General features: G+C 44.5%; 1 protein-coding gene across 15 annotated transcripts in view; it reads left to right on the top strand.

Moving 5' to 3' along the window:
* EPHA5 (EPH receptor A5) overlaps positions 1–16,289 on the top strand; it is a 198,147-nt gene that overhangs the window by 162,299 nt on the left and 19,559 nt on the right. For all 15 annotated transcript variants that reach the window (XM_021394777.1, XM_021394779.1, XM_021394778.1 and 12 more), the window contains 5 exons: positions 5,917–5,984; positions 7,706–7,831; positions 8,971–9,156; positions 14,759–14,820; positions 15,612–15,821. In XM_021394777.1, coding sequence (XP_021250452.1) covers positions 5,917–5,984; positions 7,706–7,831; positions 8,971–9,156; positions 14,759–14,820; positions 15,612–15,821 — 652 coding nt within the window. The remainder of the gene's footprint in view (positions 1–5,916; positions 5,985–7,705; positions 7,832–8,970; positions 9,157–14,758; positions 14,821–15,611; positions 15,822–16,289) is intronic.

Here is a 16,289-nt window from a genome sequence, read left to right as displayed (position 1 = left end):
CCTCTTACCAGGCTGCCTCACCAGTTTCTGTTCTTTTATACTCTCCCCTCTTATCCTACTCATCAAAGGAAGCGTGAGTTTAATTTCTCTTGGTTTGACTGGACATGGGTTGAGTTGCTCCCTGGAAGGAAATGTGTTTTTGATCTCTGAATCAGCTGTAACCTAAGCCTGCTAGGAGTCTTGTGAAATCTCCCATGTTGAATACCTCCTTGAGATCGTCAGAGTGCCAACATGCCTTACTCACTTGTTAAGCTCTGAAGGTTTTGCAGCATAGCTGGGTGAGATGTGTGAAGCTCTTCTGCTGTGTTTCCTGGGGGATGCTGAGGCTCTGCATGTCAGTGGGCTTATGGTCTCTGGTGGTGGAGCACAGCTGTCACCAAGTTGGACCATTTCTGTGTCCTTTAGTGCAATATTTTCGGGTGTCTTTAAATTGATTTTCATGATTTCTGAATGCGTAAGAGCAGCATTAGCAAGCTCAGCTGCTCAGCTTGAAGAATTTGACTGCAAAATGCTGTTCTGGTGTGTATTTCTGCCATACACCTCCTGGTATTTCTGTTTTCTGTCATGCCTGTACCACCAGCGTGCAAGCAGTACCTTTTTGGGATTTGTGCTTCAGATTTCCTCAGCTAGGACCACAAGAAGAGAGCGGCAGCAGTGGAAGTATTGGAAATGCCTCCTCAGAGGAATAGAGCATGAACAGAACAGGAATGAACTGAACGGTTTTGAAGAGAGAGATGTGCAGGGAAAAGTTGGCTGACCTGGAAAATGCCCTCCTCAAGTTTCCTCCTAAGCTGTAGAGAGAATAATGTGGCAACAAGCTGCTGTTCTGGGAGGGGAAACGGGAGAAATGACTTCAAGGCACGGATGTCATCGACTGTGCTATAGGAAGGCGTGACAACCTCTTTAAAGAGATTTATGGAGATCACTTCCTGCAAGGGAAGGAAACAGTGTCTTGTTTATATTATTTTTAATTGTTTTTGCAGTGATTTAGGAAAGCAAAGAGTCATTCAGTGCAAAGGCAGGGGAAAACTAAAGGCAAAAAATACCACCACTGGAATTTTGAAACTTCCTTTGTAAGGCGTCCAAGTTAGTTGGAGGTCAGCTGCAGGACTGCACAGTGGAGGGTGACAGCAGTGGATGGGAGGGTGACTGAGAAGCAGCCCCTAGGAAGGGAATCTGCCGTGGTTCCTCTTGGGCCAGTCATCTGGAGTGTCTTTGACCTGAACTGAAGGTCATAGCTCACCATCTCACAATCTTTTACTGCTCTTTCAATTCTGTTCTCTAAATTATAGGTCTTTGAGAATAGGTAGAGGAGGAGCTGAATGAGTCATATTCCCAGCTATGTGGCTTGCTGCAAATTACTCGTGAAAAAAAGCTCGGTCCAGTGTAATGGAAGTAACTCATTACAGACACCTCATCCAAAAAAGCAGGAGAAAAGTGGATCGAAAAATAGGAGACAACTCTCAGTATGAAAAATTGTTAATTTTACAGTAGTCCCTTGAATATTTCCTGGTTTTGTGGTACTAAAGACATTCTAGGTTTGCAAGCAACAAAGGTGAATGCTGGGCATGGATCAGCATCACTGTAGGAAGGCTTTTTGCCTTTGGCTCTCGATATTGGCATCATTTATCCAGGATAAAACTATCTTCTCGGCAAGCTATTGTCTCCACACAAGAGAGGAGACAGGATCTTGGCCAGATGGACAGAGCCCTGTTTGTTTGTTCCTGTGGATGGAGCATTGTCCTGCCCTGCAACATGTATGCAGCCTTATTGCTTTAACATTTTAGAAAAAATAGCCTGAACTGAGCACCAACCCCTCATAAACAGCAACTTTCTGGTCCTTGCAAAACTCTTGTAAAATGACAGCTCGAAGTGGGGTGGGTGCATTCTTTGAAGCAGACTTATAGTAAAAGAAATGCTTCTGAGTGAAGGTCTGACCCCTGAAAAGTAAGTGGAGGTTTGTCTCTGTTTCGGAGAAGTGCATCGGGTTAATTTGTCTTGTCCTTAAGAGAAAGAGTACACGTACAAATCTCTGCAGGAATGGGACAACAGTTTGCATGCTGCTTCAGGACACAAACTGTTTTCTGGTACTGGCTGCACCTAACAAAGTGAGGTCCCTTTCCACACTGAAGACTTCTAAATTTTATCCCCATGTTTCAGTAATGCTTTGGCCATGTGCTTTGGCATTTTGCTGTTTAAAAAAAAAAAAAAAAGCTACCTAAAGACTGCCACATCACCACCCAGGGCTTGGATGTCCAAGGTCCAGATACTTTTAGAGACATTTTTTTTGTCTCTTTGTCTTGCATGGATTTTGACCGCAGTGGTGGCACAAGCCAGGGACGTGGAAGCTCCTTCTCTTTGGCATCTTGTGGCTTTTGAGGGTGCCCCAGGCAGCTGAGGAGCCACACACCACCCAGCAAGGGCATTCTGAAGCACGGAGTCAGATGCAAGCATCCCAATCCATGCAGGGAGAGCAAGCATCCTCCTACCTCATTTCTTGACACTTGAAGAATTTTTCTCCGTGAGTTGGCATCATGCGAGGCAGAGGGCATTGGTTTCCCAGCTGGATTCTTCATCTTTCTACCTGTCCGTTTTATATTTTATAAACCTATATAGGGATCATTTTACAACTTCACTCTAATAATCTGCTCCATAAATATTTTATGAGCCGCTTGCCAATCTGCAAGTAGTTTTTAAATAAGACATGATGCTTGAGGAATATTTGAAGTCTCACTTTTTTCCTCTGATACTTTTATTGAAAAACACAGAGCTGTGCAAAGAGGATATCTGTTTTCTAGATACAGAAACTGGGACAAATCCACAACAGGAGTAAATGAGCTGAGATCCAGGTGTGCTGCTCAATTCCATTAACTCTTTGGCTGAGCGTCTCCAGCACAGTGGGAGGCAGTGTCACGATCTTTGTGCTTTCACTGTATGTGATACAGAAAAGATGAAGGAAATCTGTTTTGTACAATGGCAATAAATTGGAGAAGGAATCTTCATCAGGAGACTTCAGACTTGCAGCTTTTCCAATAAGCATTAAGAGCAAATAGGCATGCAGAAATGGATTATTTTCACAAACGGGAGCTTTTTCTATCAAAAAAACATATTACAAAACCAGAATATTTATATAATTCTATCTATTAGTTAGATTCACTTACTGAATCAGGACTCTTATTGTGAAATAGCAGGTTTCTGTGGGATTTAGGTAGGGAAGAAAGGTGGAAAACTTATTTCTTGTGTACTATCCAAACTAGCTAAAGGTCCAGAATGGAAGAAGTGAGGATGTGTGTAGCCTTGCTCTCTGGGTAGTTCTACAGAGGGCACAGCCAAAACCAACTTGTTTGCATGGGCCATTTGAGTGTATCCCTGTGTGGTAAAACAGTGCTTTGCATTATGGTGTGCTTAGAACCCTGTATATCAGTGGTCACGCGTGCCCTCTCTCTCTCTCCCCCCTCTTGATGAGCGAGATACAATTCGTAAAAAGGGTAGCGGTAGTGGTAGAAAAGTATATTTTGTATGAAGCAGTCTAAATCTGAGGAAGAAATAGGACATTTGCTTGGGAAGATGAACAAAATAAATGTTTACATTTCGTATAAGCCAATGTTGGCATATGAGCTTTAGGTAGAACAAGGATGAATTGAGGAATTTTGAGTTTTTGAATATACACCTCAAAACCACCCTCTCCTTTGTGCCCACACCCCAGCACAGAAAGTTAGTTCTGACGAAAACTGATTCAACTTCTGGCAACCTGCAGAACTAAAACATCAGGGTTGCCAGAAGTGGGAATTGATACTGAGACTTCTGTCTTTAGTTGTTGGGCTTTCAGGGGAAGACAGCACGATGAAGGAGGAGAATTCATTTTCAGCCAGGGATCATAAGCACCAAAATACCCTTTAAAATGACCCTTACTGCTTGGGTCTTGGCATGGGAAACAGCAGTGCTGCTGCTAGAGCCAGGAGAGGAGCACTGCCAGCAGTGAAGTGGGGATAACCAGGCCGTGGCTCCGGGCTGTTCTTTGCCTCTGTCATTGGTTTTGCATTCGGAGCACAATGGTTTCTGCTTGGCTGTTGTTCTGTCTCTGCTGCTGAAATCACACCCTGCATGGATAGCCTGGCTGCTTACTCATTACTCCCTGTGTGTAGGCCTTGTCATCTTTGTGCCTGTGCCCCTGCATCGCTTGTCACTCCCCTTATTTTTACACCTTGCATCAATCTGTTGCCCTCTACTTACACAACCTCTACCATTTTCCCGTCTCACCTTGGCACATCTCCCCTTTCGCAGAGGTAAGCCTGTGTGCCTGCTGCCCTCCTGGCAGTAACCATGTAGCTCGTATTTCTTTGCCCTCCTCAACCCTCTGGGGCCTGGCGCTGCCAGACCCAGTCCAGCAGGCCTGCCTCCCTCCCCTTGCTGGGCTTTTGTTTTTAATCGTTTCACAGATCCGGTGCCAAAATCCTATAGCCAAAAGGCTGCTCGGCCCCTTGCAACCAGCCAGACAGCAGTTCACAGTAATAGGACTTCACGCTGAGGGCATGTTTCATGCAGATGCCTATTACCGCCTCCTCCTAATTGCAGTTTTGTTTCTGCTAATCATACACTCTTCCTTGCTGTGAGTTATGCTGGAGTGCATGCATGCCCTGTCCCAAAATCCTGGGTGATATAAGAGAAGTCTCCCAAGTTTCTCAACTTCAAGTGGCAACCCGAGGTTTTCTGTTGGAGGTGTGACACCAGCTGTCCAGCCATGCATTGGCTGGCTTGCAGGTGCTGCTTGTGGGTTTTTCTCTCTTACAAGCCACGTCCCCATGTCTCGTGTCCATGTGGTTTGCTTTAAGGATGATACAATTCCAGTATCCAGTTATTGTATTGGGTCCTTGAAAAGAACAGCAGATATATGTGCATCCTACACACCTCATCCCATACTTGAAAATACATATATGTGTGTGTATACAGTGGTTGTCCTTGCCTATGCAGTTACCCTGTAGCTTCCGAAGTGGTCATTGATGTGAAGCAGGTCTCAGAAATGCCACCGAAGCAGCCACTTGCTGCCGGTGTGGTGGCATCCCCTAGAGAACAAGTACAAAGGCTGAGGGCTGAGTAGGGGCAGAGCAGCCACAGACTGACAGGAAGGTTCCCTGGGGGAGATGTGACCCCCATACGGCTGTGTTTGCAGCTCTGCTGTGGGATCCAGCAGCATCCTTGCACTGCCTGGTGCTAATGCAGGTATAAGATAGGTCAGGCGGTGACTGTGTGCCTTCTGTCTGTCTTGCTGCTGGTCAGAGGGGATTGTGTGAACGGTAGCTCCCCTGGATAAGGCAGGAGGTGTGCAGGAAACCCGGTCAAAGCCAGGAGTGTGTAGGAGACCCTGGAAGGCAGTGAGCCTACAGGTAATCATTTGTTTTAACCCCATCATCTTGCATGTTGTGTTGGCATAAGGCTATTTTAACAAGTGCCAAAAAACTTTTGGTTCTGTGCAAATGCAATGGGTAAAGGGACGATGCAATACATTCAAGATGATGCCTGCAAAAGCTGGGGTTTGAGCTCTGTGGGCTAGGAGATCCCATTTCTGCAATTCTAATGTTTCATCCCATTCCCCTTCCATTGTCCTTCCTGTTCTTGCTTTTTTCTTCATAATAATAGCTAAATTAGATGTATGGCAGGATGGAGTTTTCAGAGGCATCTGTGGGATTTAGAAGCACGAGTCCAATTGAAAATCAGTGGGCCTTGGGCCCTGAATCCCGATAGGGAAATTGCAAGTAGTTTGATGAGCTAAAACTGGGACAGCAGCAGTACGGCCACTTGAGAGGTTGGATTTGTCACTGCTCTGGGTTTTTGTGCTTTGCTCAACTGAGGTAATGAGGGGGGCTCTGCTATTCCAGAGACAAAAGCACTCTTTTGTTGTTGTTGTTGTTTTTCCAGGCGATGTGGCTACAGCAAGGCCAAGCAAGATCCAGAAGAAGAAAAGATGCATTTTCATAATGGCCACAGTGAGTAAAGATCCAACGTGGATATATGTGTTTTTTGCTCTGCCTGGTAATGAGAAATACAACTGAGAGGTTTTTTTCAGAAATTATTTTGCTGTTACTTCACAGAAGAATCCAGGTAATTCTGTTGTTCAGTAAGTCCCCATCTGCCCCCGCCACAAGCCCCACGGAGAACTGAGTGCAAACTTGAGAGCTGGAACAGTTCTTATTTGTGCCCAGCTATTCACACCTGCACATTCTTTTTCCAGTATGGAGCAAACAGAATGCTGTTAGCAGTGGAGCAGCCTAGCAAGCCATTTTGTTTTGTTTCACAGTGCTGGGATATGCAGTGTGAAACAAGATGTTTTTAATTTTGCCTGGCTGGCATGTAACAGCTCTCAGTCTGTGCTCCAGGTGTATCTGTCCAGAATACCTGTTGTAAACCTTTGCTCCACCCCAGCCAGCCTTTAGGACCAAGCCCACAGCAACTCTTTGCCTTGGATGCCTCTCTAAGACATGATGAATTAATGTTCACTTCTTGCTCTTAGGAAGCTTGCAGAAATGCCGTACAAACGACTGTAAGGTGGTCTGAATAAATGAACCTCTACGGTGATGCTGAAAAGTACATATTGCAATTACTATCAGTCCTTTGGTACCTCTAAAGCCAGCATCTGAAAAGCCTTCCTTAATAAAGTGTTGTGGGATCTGTGGATGTGTAACAGTAAAGTGCCTTTTGGGGTGGAAAAGGCAAACGTGTCTTGAGCAAAAGTCAGATTTCCATTAGTGCTATGTAATGAAGGCAGCAGGAAGTGAATCAATTAAGAGCCACTGTGTAATGTAGCTGTCTTATTAGACTGATGAGCATTTCTTCATGTGAGTAGCCTTAATGATTGTCAAAACAAACTTATAATAAAGATAATGAAAATACTTTTTTTCCTCTCGAGTCCTGTAGAGAAAGCCTGGTATTGATTACATTTACACTGGTACAACCCACAGGCTTTGTACTGCAAATATTCTGTTCATTTAAATTTCGGTGACTCCGTCTGAAGTAATGTGGCTGATTGATTAGTTAATATATGAGTGGTAGGGCATAACTTATTGCAGCTCTCCATCAACTGCCATCCGTCTGACTTGCTTTGCAAGTTGTTCCTCAGCATTCTGCATCTTGTGCTCTTCTTCCTGGAGTCCCCTTCCTGCAGGAGGGCTGCTTGTTTGGGCTGTAACCAGCTGACAGGGCTCGTTCCAGCACTGTCAAACACCTCAAAGCCTTTATAAACCTTTGCAGTGGGGAGAATTACAGATGAGGCACCGCAGTGTGCAGAGGCAGAGCTGCCTGCCCAAGGTCACCCTGGTACTCTCTAACAATTCCTCGGCATGAAGCAAGGTCTCCCAACGGCACAGGTTTGCACCAGGCTCTGGACCAGCCCATTCCTCAGCACCAAGAGGAATTTTTAGCTGCTTGTCTTTCCAGCTGACCACTGTCATGGGTTTTCGTAAATATTATGAACACGCATGTGTGTCACACATAAACTGTCATTTTCTGAAAGCGCTCACTTGCACAATGTTTCAAAGCACAGAGCATCCTCAGAGAGCATTCAAAAAGCATTATCTGTTCATTTTTGCAGTAGAAATAGATTTCCCTGCTGCCATGATTTCTGGCAAAGCAGACAGCGCAAAGGATAGGAACGGGTATTATCCTCGTCTGCCGTGTCACGTGCTGTTAACACTGTAATCTGTGTTCGCAGTTAAACTGCCTGGAGTAAGAACCTACATCGATCCCCACACCTACGAGGACCCTAATCAAGCCGTTCACGAGTTTGCCAAGGAGATAGAAGCTTCGTGCATAACCATTGAAAGAGTTATTGGAGCTGGTATGGAAATGTTTTGTGACCCCTAGCAGTGTGGAGGGCTGGCGTTTATAACATTAGAAACCAGAAAAGAGCTGTGAAACGTTTGTGCTGTTAGGTTCCCTGCAAGGTATGTGGAGCATGCCTTTGATCCAGCAGAAGCCAGGGTCAAACCTGCTATTGTCTGCAACTTTGAATTTCAATGGCTGAATTAAAAATGGCAGAAAACAGACAAGTTTGGATCAAGCTGAGTTACTTCTATGAATGCTAAGGGAAAATAGTCACTTAAATGTTCAGATTCTTTTGCACCGCTTTCATATTTTTCTCCTTTTCAAAGTCAATCTTGAAGCAAAAGTAAAGATTGAGAGTTCATCTGAGGTTCTTTTTAAAAGGGGGAAGGGCAAAAACAAACACAGGCCAAAGCCCAAAGCATTTAATTTCCATGGTTAAAAGACTAAGTTTCTATTTCTGTTCAAGTTAAGCTGTTTGTTTGGATTCATATCGAACAGCAGGAGTCTCTGGCATCCTCTGATGCTGTGTTTTTAAAGATAATTTACTGTTCACCAGGAAAAAAATATCCATGTAGGCTACCTTTAAAAAAAGGTAGTTGTAAAATCGGAAAGAGTGCATAGTCCATAAAAATATACGTTGCTGTGAGAGGCTAACAGCATTCCATCTATTCAAGTTAGCAAAGGAGGGTTAAGAAGCAACTGGTTTGTGTTTTACAGCTATCTACACAGAGCAATGATACAGGATATGACAGGAGTCTTTCATCTAGCAGGCAAAAACATCATGAAATGAGAAAAAGCCCAATGGAATTTGGAGCATCGCTCTTTAAATTTAGGAGAATTATATACTGGAACAGCTTGCCTATAGAGTAGGATCAAATCCATCACCAGGAGTGTTTCATTCAGCTCTGGTTATCTTTCTAAAAGACTGGGATTTGCAGCTTCCTAGTTTTCTTGTGTTCATGGTTTGTGCTATGCTGGCTGTTTGTGATGTTTATCACTGTGATGTTCTACTTTCCATATTCACAAATGTGGGACAGCCCTGGCTATTTTTGATTAGCTTTCTATAGAGGATAGGCTGTATCCTACAGGAAGATATGTGTTCTGCATTCCTTAGGCATACTGTGATCCCTTTCTCTCTGATTTTCTCTGAAGGTGAATTTGGAGAAGTCTGCAGTGGGCGGCTGAAACTGCAGGGAAAACGCGAGTTTCCAGTGGCTATCAAAACCCTGAAGGTGGGCTACACAGAGAAGCAAAGGCGAGATTTCCTGGGAGAAGCAAGCATCATGGGGCAGTTCGACCACCCCAACATCATCCACCTGGAAGGTGTTGTCACAAAAAGTAGGTGCAGACTGCTGCAGGCTGCTGTGTTTGAACACTGACTGATGGGAGAGATAGGGAAGGTAACACTGGGTAACTCAAGTTTTGAGTGCACGCTTCATCATTTCTCTAAAACCAGCAAACTCCCCTTGCCTGAAATTCCACACTTAGTAGGTCTGGGCACAGAAATGATGAAAAATATTAACTCCTAAGGTGTAATGCACATGGGCTGAGAGAAAATCCCCATCCCCATTCAAAGGCCTAAAGTTAATGAAATGGGAGATGATATGCCTGGATTTGTCCAGACAGGGGTAGATGGTGGAGATGGGAGTAAGCTTAGGATATCTGAGTGCCAATGGAGCATGCTGCATGACTTCTGCCTTCCAAGTAATTTGGTTGCATCCTCTGCTTGAAATGAGGCCACATGGAGCCATTTTGAATGCCAGGACACCGAGCCTTCCTCTCAGTGCTTATAGCAGATTCACTTCTTATTCCTGCCTTTATTTCTTTACCTTTGAAACCGTATGAGTCCCATTGTGAGCAAAGAAATGCTGAGATGAAGGAAACAATTTCCCTGACAGGGAAAGGTAGAGAATTTTGCTACCAAAAGTCTGGGTAGCCAAACCAAATGATTTCCAGCCATCATATTTTGAGAAACCGCTGAAGCAAAGCACTGACAGAGAGTCGTGATGAGACTTTGTTATTGCTCGCAGGGGATGTGAGCAAGGATGGAAGTTAGCTGAGGTGTGAGGGTGCAGGAAGGATACAGAGGTGTCATTGCTCTTCTGCTTGGAAGCTTTAGAGGATTTGGAGGAGTGTGAGTGTGCGTGGATGTCCTTCCACAAACAGACCTATGGGTTCTCTCTAGCATTTCGCAGTATCCTTTATTTCACCCTGATATTTGCAAGATGGAAATAAGCTTGGCTAAGTTATTTGCATCAAAGCTTTTTTTGTTGGTGTCAACTCCATCATTTAAAAATACATTTCAAGTTTTTGGGGGAAGTTTTTAGCTAGCCTGAGAGACACTAGCCTCACAAGTGTGAATGGTTGTCACCCCTTTTGCCTTCATGACTGGTAATGTTGGAACTTGGCCCCAGATACCAGCATTTCAATGGCCGTGGCTATGTGGCTGCTATTAGTGCTAACCGACATTCACCAGAGGCATCTTCTCCAGAATCAGCTCTTTCTCAGAGCTATAGTAAAGAAGATATAGACACTGGCTGTCCCGTTCATATCATCGTATCATACTCAGAACTGATGCTAGTTTGCAGTCAACAGCCTTGTCTTGCTTTTTTCTTTGAAACTGTATTTCCCAAACTTTCAAGAAAAAAAAATAAGATAGCTTAAAAAAAAAAGATAGCTTTCTCTTACAAATAAATTTTATAAAGGTGGGGGAGGAGAAGTAGGGGGTGAGTTTGGATGTGAAACTGTGTGCTGGCAGCAATGCATGTGTGTGCTTTCATGCAGCCACAGCCTGTGCAACAGTTCTACCTCAGGAGTATGTCCTTGTTGTGTGTCCTGATCGGAGGGACATGTGCCCTTGTGAGCCCCACCAGAGCAGCATATGATGGTCTGACCCCACACACACAGCTGAGTGCTCTAAGTGAAAAGAACCAAATAAATAGAGAGGCCTGTAGTGGAACGAGGGGTGCATGTTAAAGACTGAAGCTTTTGGTGGAGTTAGGAGAATATGAAAGGGCACATGGCTGAGCCTCACCACATTTGTCTCTCCTGGACAGAAAGTGCCCTTTTGTAGCCCTGTAGGGATGTGGCTGTTGGGCAGGAAGTGAGTGATGTTCACGCAGCCATAAAAGCTGCTGCTGCTGACATGGGTGTGAGTTTCTGGCTGCCAGGCCCTCAGAAGATGGGTAGGATTCTCGCTTAGAGAGAGGATGTTGCTCCCCAGTGAGCAGGTTTTCCTTAAAGCAGCCATCGGATTCGAAGGCTGTGGGAATGCTTGGGAATGCTGGGGGCTTCACAGCCTAACTGTGATTTGTTCTGGGAACTGGAGCTGGGAATAAATGCCAGAGGGAAGCTGAGGAAGGTAGCCACTGAAGCCATATGATCTGGCCACTGCATTGAACAACTAGTGGCTCTGGATTTCAGTTGCTTTTCTCAAAGATGAGTCAAAAAATAGTGTAGAGAAGGAAGGAGTGCCTCACTTTCCCAGGTTTTCAGAGGTCGAGGTATCCAAGGTTGGATAGATCCAGGTGTTGGCTCCCTGCAGGAATCTGAGCCCTAGAAGCCAAGGAGATGTCTCTGCCAACTCAGTGCCCTGAGTTCTTCTGGCCAGTGCCCTCTAATGTCTGTGCCTGTGGGTGTTTCCTTTGCAAAGGTACAATCCCAGAACCAGGAGGGGTGTTTGGGAGTGCTGTCTCCCTCCTGAGGTCCTTAGCCCCCAGCTTACGTCTCAGGTAGCTCTTCCTCCATCTGTGCTGCTGGAGCTGTTCTCCTTTACACATCACGTTTGCTTATTTTATTCAGTCTTTATTGAACCTGAGGAGGGGAGACTGAGCAGTTACTCAGCCCACCTCTTCGCCAGTCTGTTCCAAAGTAAACTGAAGTTTTCCATGCAAACTGTGGAGCTTTTCAGGGAGGAGTCAGGCGCCCTTTTTCTCCACACTGGAGCAGAGGCACTTCTAAACTGGACTTGGAGAGAATGGAGTTTGAATGTACCAAAACAACTTCATGAATCCCAGACTATGATGCTGTCTCTGAGTACTTCATAACTTATCTTCCCATTTAGCAATTTAGTCACTGGCCTATCGTAGATTCAGAATTTTAGGGTAAAACGTCTTTGATGCATCATGATTTACTTCGGAAGTAAATTAAGTTAAACTGAATTAGTCTGTTTTTAATTCTGAATGAGAATATTCGTGCAGAGCCTTAATGCCATTTAACTAATTACTTCAAATGCCCACCTTTAGTTAATTTGGATTAATTGTCTTCATTGTGCCCATGCAGACAAGCCCTTAGCTATTTCTGCTTTACAGTGGCAACAGTCCCGTTTTCATTAGCATCCCATTTCATTGCACTGACAATGTGTGCATGGGTAGGAATGACATCTGCACACATTTTATGGCCCTGAACCACCAGCGGGAGGGAGCCCTGCTGACAGAGAGTCAGACCAGCACATTAGAAGGGCCAGTGTTTACTTTTAATTTACTTTGGTTAGAAGTTATTCTGTTTGTGTCCTTATTTCCACCTCCTTGGATATGGAACTAATTTATTTCACAATTAGTGTCAACCTGCGGCCGTCAGATAATGGAACATAAGCGCAGAAATTTTCTATTTTCTCTGATGGAAACCCAAGGTGGGATCCTGCAGGAGGTCCCTGGGGGCGGTGGGGTGACGAGATGCCAGTCTTACTGCAGTGCTGCCTTTATGTGTCAGAGATAAGGGCCCCATCCTGCAGTCGCTTTGCAGCGACTCGTTAGACTGGGCACATCAGAAATGGCAGCATGCTCTCTGTGGAGACTGTATGACAGGTGGCTTAGAGAACCTGGGTTTTACCTTAAATCACTCATCAGTGATGCAGAGAAACACCTTGCCAACGCACGTACAGTCAAACAGCAGCAGCTTCACTTCACTGCTTCTCTGTTTTTCCCCACTGAAAACAAAACAAATAAAACAACCCCAGTGGCTTTTGAAGATTAACATAACGGGAATCTGCACTGCTGAGAGCAGGGGCAAACTTTTTTGGACGAAGCAGACGTGCATTTGAAGGTTCACGTGCTCGTGGCCAGCCGCAACTGTTCTCCTGGCACCAGTGCCAGCGCTTCTGTCTCTGGCTCTTCTATCTGCATGCATCACCATGCTGTGTTCACACAATCCCAGAATGCTTTTTTAGTGTAAATTAGAGTACGTACACGGGATTTTCCTCCTCAAGCACAGGCTCCATTCTGTGCATTGAGCTCCACGCAGACTCAAGTCTGCCATCCATAAAGACAGGGCTCGCAGTGTTTGGGACACACGATATTATAATTCCTGGCCCCAGGGTGCAGCTCTCATTTCAAAAATAATACTTCTGGCAAGCTCTGAGCTCAGACAATGGCTGCGATAAGAGCTCAGAGAATGGAAGCAGCACAAGTCCCTTTTGCTGCAAAGGTAGGATCTGCACAACGGCGAGAGTTCTGATTGACAAGTTCACAATTATCTTTATTATGTAGATAATTAAACAGTAAATTAGGCAAATGGTTAACATAGTGGGAAAGTGGGAAGATTAAGATCAGTCTTAATGGTAGAATATGAACTGATTTTAGGAGCATTTACCTCTGTGTGCATGTTATGACGTGTGGCAGCTCTCGTTGATCGTTTCAACAAAAGACACTTACAATGCACTTTACAAATAATTGACAGCTCCTCTTTTGTCTGTGCTTCATGCTAGCTAATGCAAATTGATTTAAATAAAAAATAATTTACATGTTCTTATAAGATTTCATTGAATTTACAAGGGCTGGAGCACACCACATTAATTATTGCTATGCCACTGTAGCAAGCTAGCGAGAAATTAGATATAAAAACTAAGCAAAAACTATATATATAATTACTATTAAAATGACTCGGGCATGAAAATTAATCAAATGGATTTCGAAAAACATTATTATTCCTGTCAACAACAGGAGGCCAGGTCTTTTGTTAAGAACTTTTGTTTTGATCCTTTTTTTTTTTTTAAACTACTTCACTGAATCAATATAGTACACATCTTGAGAAGAGATCTTGTTATTATTTAGGGAAGGTGAAAAGGAATCATCACAGCAAAGAGCTTCCTGAAATTGTAATTGCAGCGAGGCTGCTGGTGCTTCCCTGCATGCAGACCCAGTGCTGATGCTAACCCAACATCTGCCCCACAGCAGGGCATGCCCTCTGCTCTGGGGCTGTAGCCAAAGGAGGGAGTATGAGCTCCCAGCCGACGCCGGGGAGCAGTGGGTGTCCTGGCACATCCATCAGGAGTGGGATTCACAGAGGTCAGTGTGGAGCTGGAGAAAGGGCATCTGGTCCTGTGCTGGGGGTGCTGATTGGGAGCTTTGTTCTTCTTATATGTAGAAACCTCCTAATTTCCTCTGCCGCTCACTCTGTGCTTATTTACTTTTGTCCTGCAGCATTAATATTCCTTTTCATATTTCCAGATGTACTGACAGGGATGGTCACATGGGATTTCTTGAATTACACAGGACGTAATCCCATTCTTTCCTGGCCTTGACAGTTATCACACTCAGATAGATACTTCAGATCATTCTGGTTGCTCCTGTTGGGCTCATGTAGTTACTTCAGAGTGGGGAGGCTATAGGGTTGCTGTGTGCATTTTGGCTCTGCTGGGGCAGCTGTCAGGGTTCAGCTTGTAAGCTCTTTCACAAATGCCATCTAGACACTCTAGGATTTGCTCCCAATCCATGACATGGGGTCACCTTTTCTTCCCTTCCTCAATCCCTGTCTCTATGTACATTAGGGCAAAAAGCGCGATCATCCTGCAGAGGCCGTGGCACCTCAGTTTAGATTTACTATTGCATGGCTACATATTCACATTCAGAAGCATTATGAAAAGACTTTATTTCTGTTTCTGTTGGTTTTTTAAATAAATTGCTGCTAACAATCTTGCACACTTGTTTGTTTTTTTTTCCAGGCAAACCTGTAATGATAGTAACAGAATACATGGAAAATGGTTCTCTGGATACATTTTTAAAGGTAATGCTTAGACGCTTGTTCCAGGGGAGCTTGGTTTGTGTTCTTTGCAGAAGATTAATATCAACAAAAATGTTTGCTGGTTGCTGGTCCAGCCATTAGTGCAGTCTGGAGGCAGAAGCAGCTCAGTTATCTGCTTGATCTATATTTATACTGCCTTGTGAAGGACATGGTTCATGCACTGATACAAGCAGATAACAGTAAACTGTAGAATGTTGTGTTTCTTCTAAAGAGCGGTCTTCTGTGTGGAAAAGATTCACTCCTCCTGCTGAACTACTTGACACATCCAAACTGCATCGTGTCAAAAACCAGACAATGTCAGAGCTTTTTGTGAGACATGAAACCTCCTAGAGAAGGGAAGACAGGGGACATGGTTAGAAATGCAGCGTAGTAGCATGGGGAGAGCCCCTGCCCCAAATACTGACACGTGGACTTTTGCAGGTAGGATTTATAAGCTACTTGGCGCCGCTCAGTCGGTTGATTCAGAGATAGTCCATCCTGGTGTTTTTATACATGTTCCCTCCCTGTAGCAATCTCTTCATCAGTCACCATTGGAAATAGCTTGCTGCTTGATCTCCAGTTAAAAGAACTATGTTTCCGTAGCTTTGTCTCTAGAGATGCTTATCCAAACAATGAAACTTTGAAAAGCTTCATGGTCGGAGCAGGAGAGTAATGAATTATTAATTTCCCCATTTTTCTTCCCTAGAGACTCGCCTTTGCATTTTTATTTGTGCACTTGCAGTGCTGAGGGTGCAGAGACTTTCATCTGATCAAATGTCTCCTTCCCTTTGCAGAAGAATGATGGGCAGTTCACGGTCATTCAGCTGGTCGGGATGCTGCGAGGCATCGCGTCAGGGATGAAGTACCTGTCTGACATGGGTTACGTACACAGAGACCTCGCTGCCAGGAATATCCTCATCAACAGCAACTTAGTCTGCAAGGTGTCCGACTTTGGCCTCTCCAGAGTCCTAGAAGATGATCCTGAAGCAGCGTACACTACCAGGGTGAGTTACATCATAGAATCATAGAATTGCTCAGGTTGGAAAAGACCTTCAAGATCATCAAGTCCAACCTCAGCCTAGCCATACTACCCTAACCCTAACAACTCACCCCTAAATCATGTCCCTGAGCACCACGTAGGGGAATACTGGACGGATTGAGCCCAAGAAAAATGTGCTTCCTGACACATTTTTGTATTCAGGCTGCTCAGCAAAGAGGTTTCTGCAAATCCACAGCCCCTAAACTATGCATGAGTGTTTGACCAGCTGTTATCAGCTAATCAGCCTCGGATCAGTCCGTACCATAGAAGTGAGGATGGCCAAATAAAGCAGAACTTACTGGCAGTCTCATAACTTAGAAGTTTGTGTTGAGCACCAGAGTCAAATAATGAATTTTGTAAAGGTGCTGCATTCCCAGCTGTGTTCTGCCATCTTTGGTCAATACCTAAGGTCAGAAGGACCAGGAGTGGCACC

This window comes from Numida meleagris, chromosome 4 (genome assembly GCF_002078875.1).
Source record: "Numida meleagris isolate 19003 breed g44 Domestic line chromosome 4, NumMel1.0, whole genome shotgun sequence".
NCBI classification, from domain to species: domain Eukaryota; kingdom Metazoa; phylum Chordata; class Aves; order Galliformes; family Numididae; genus Numida; species Numida meleagris.
The sequence above is the reverse complement of the archived record's forward strand: the minus strand, read 5'-3'. Positions and strand labels throughout refer to the sequence as shown.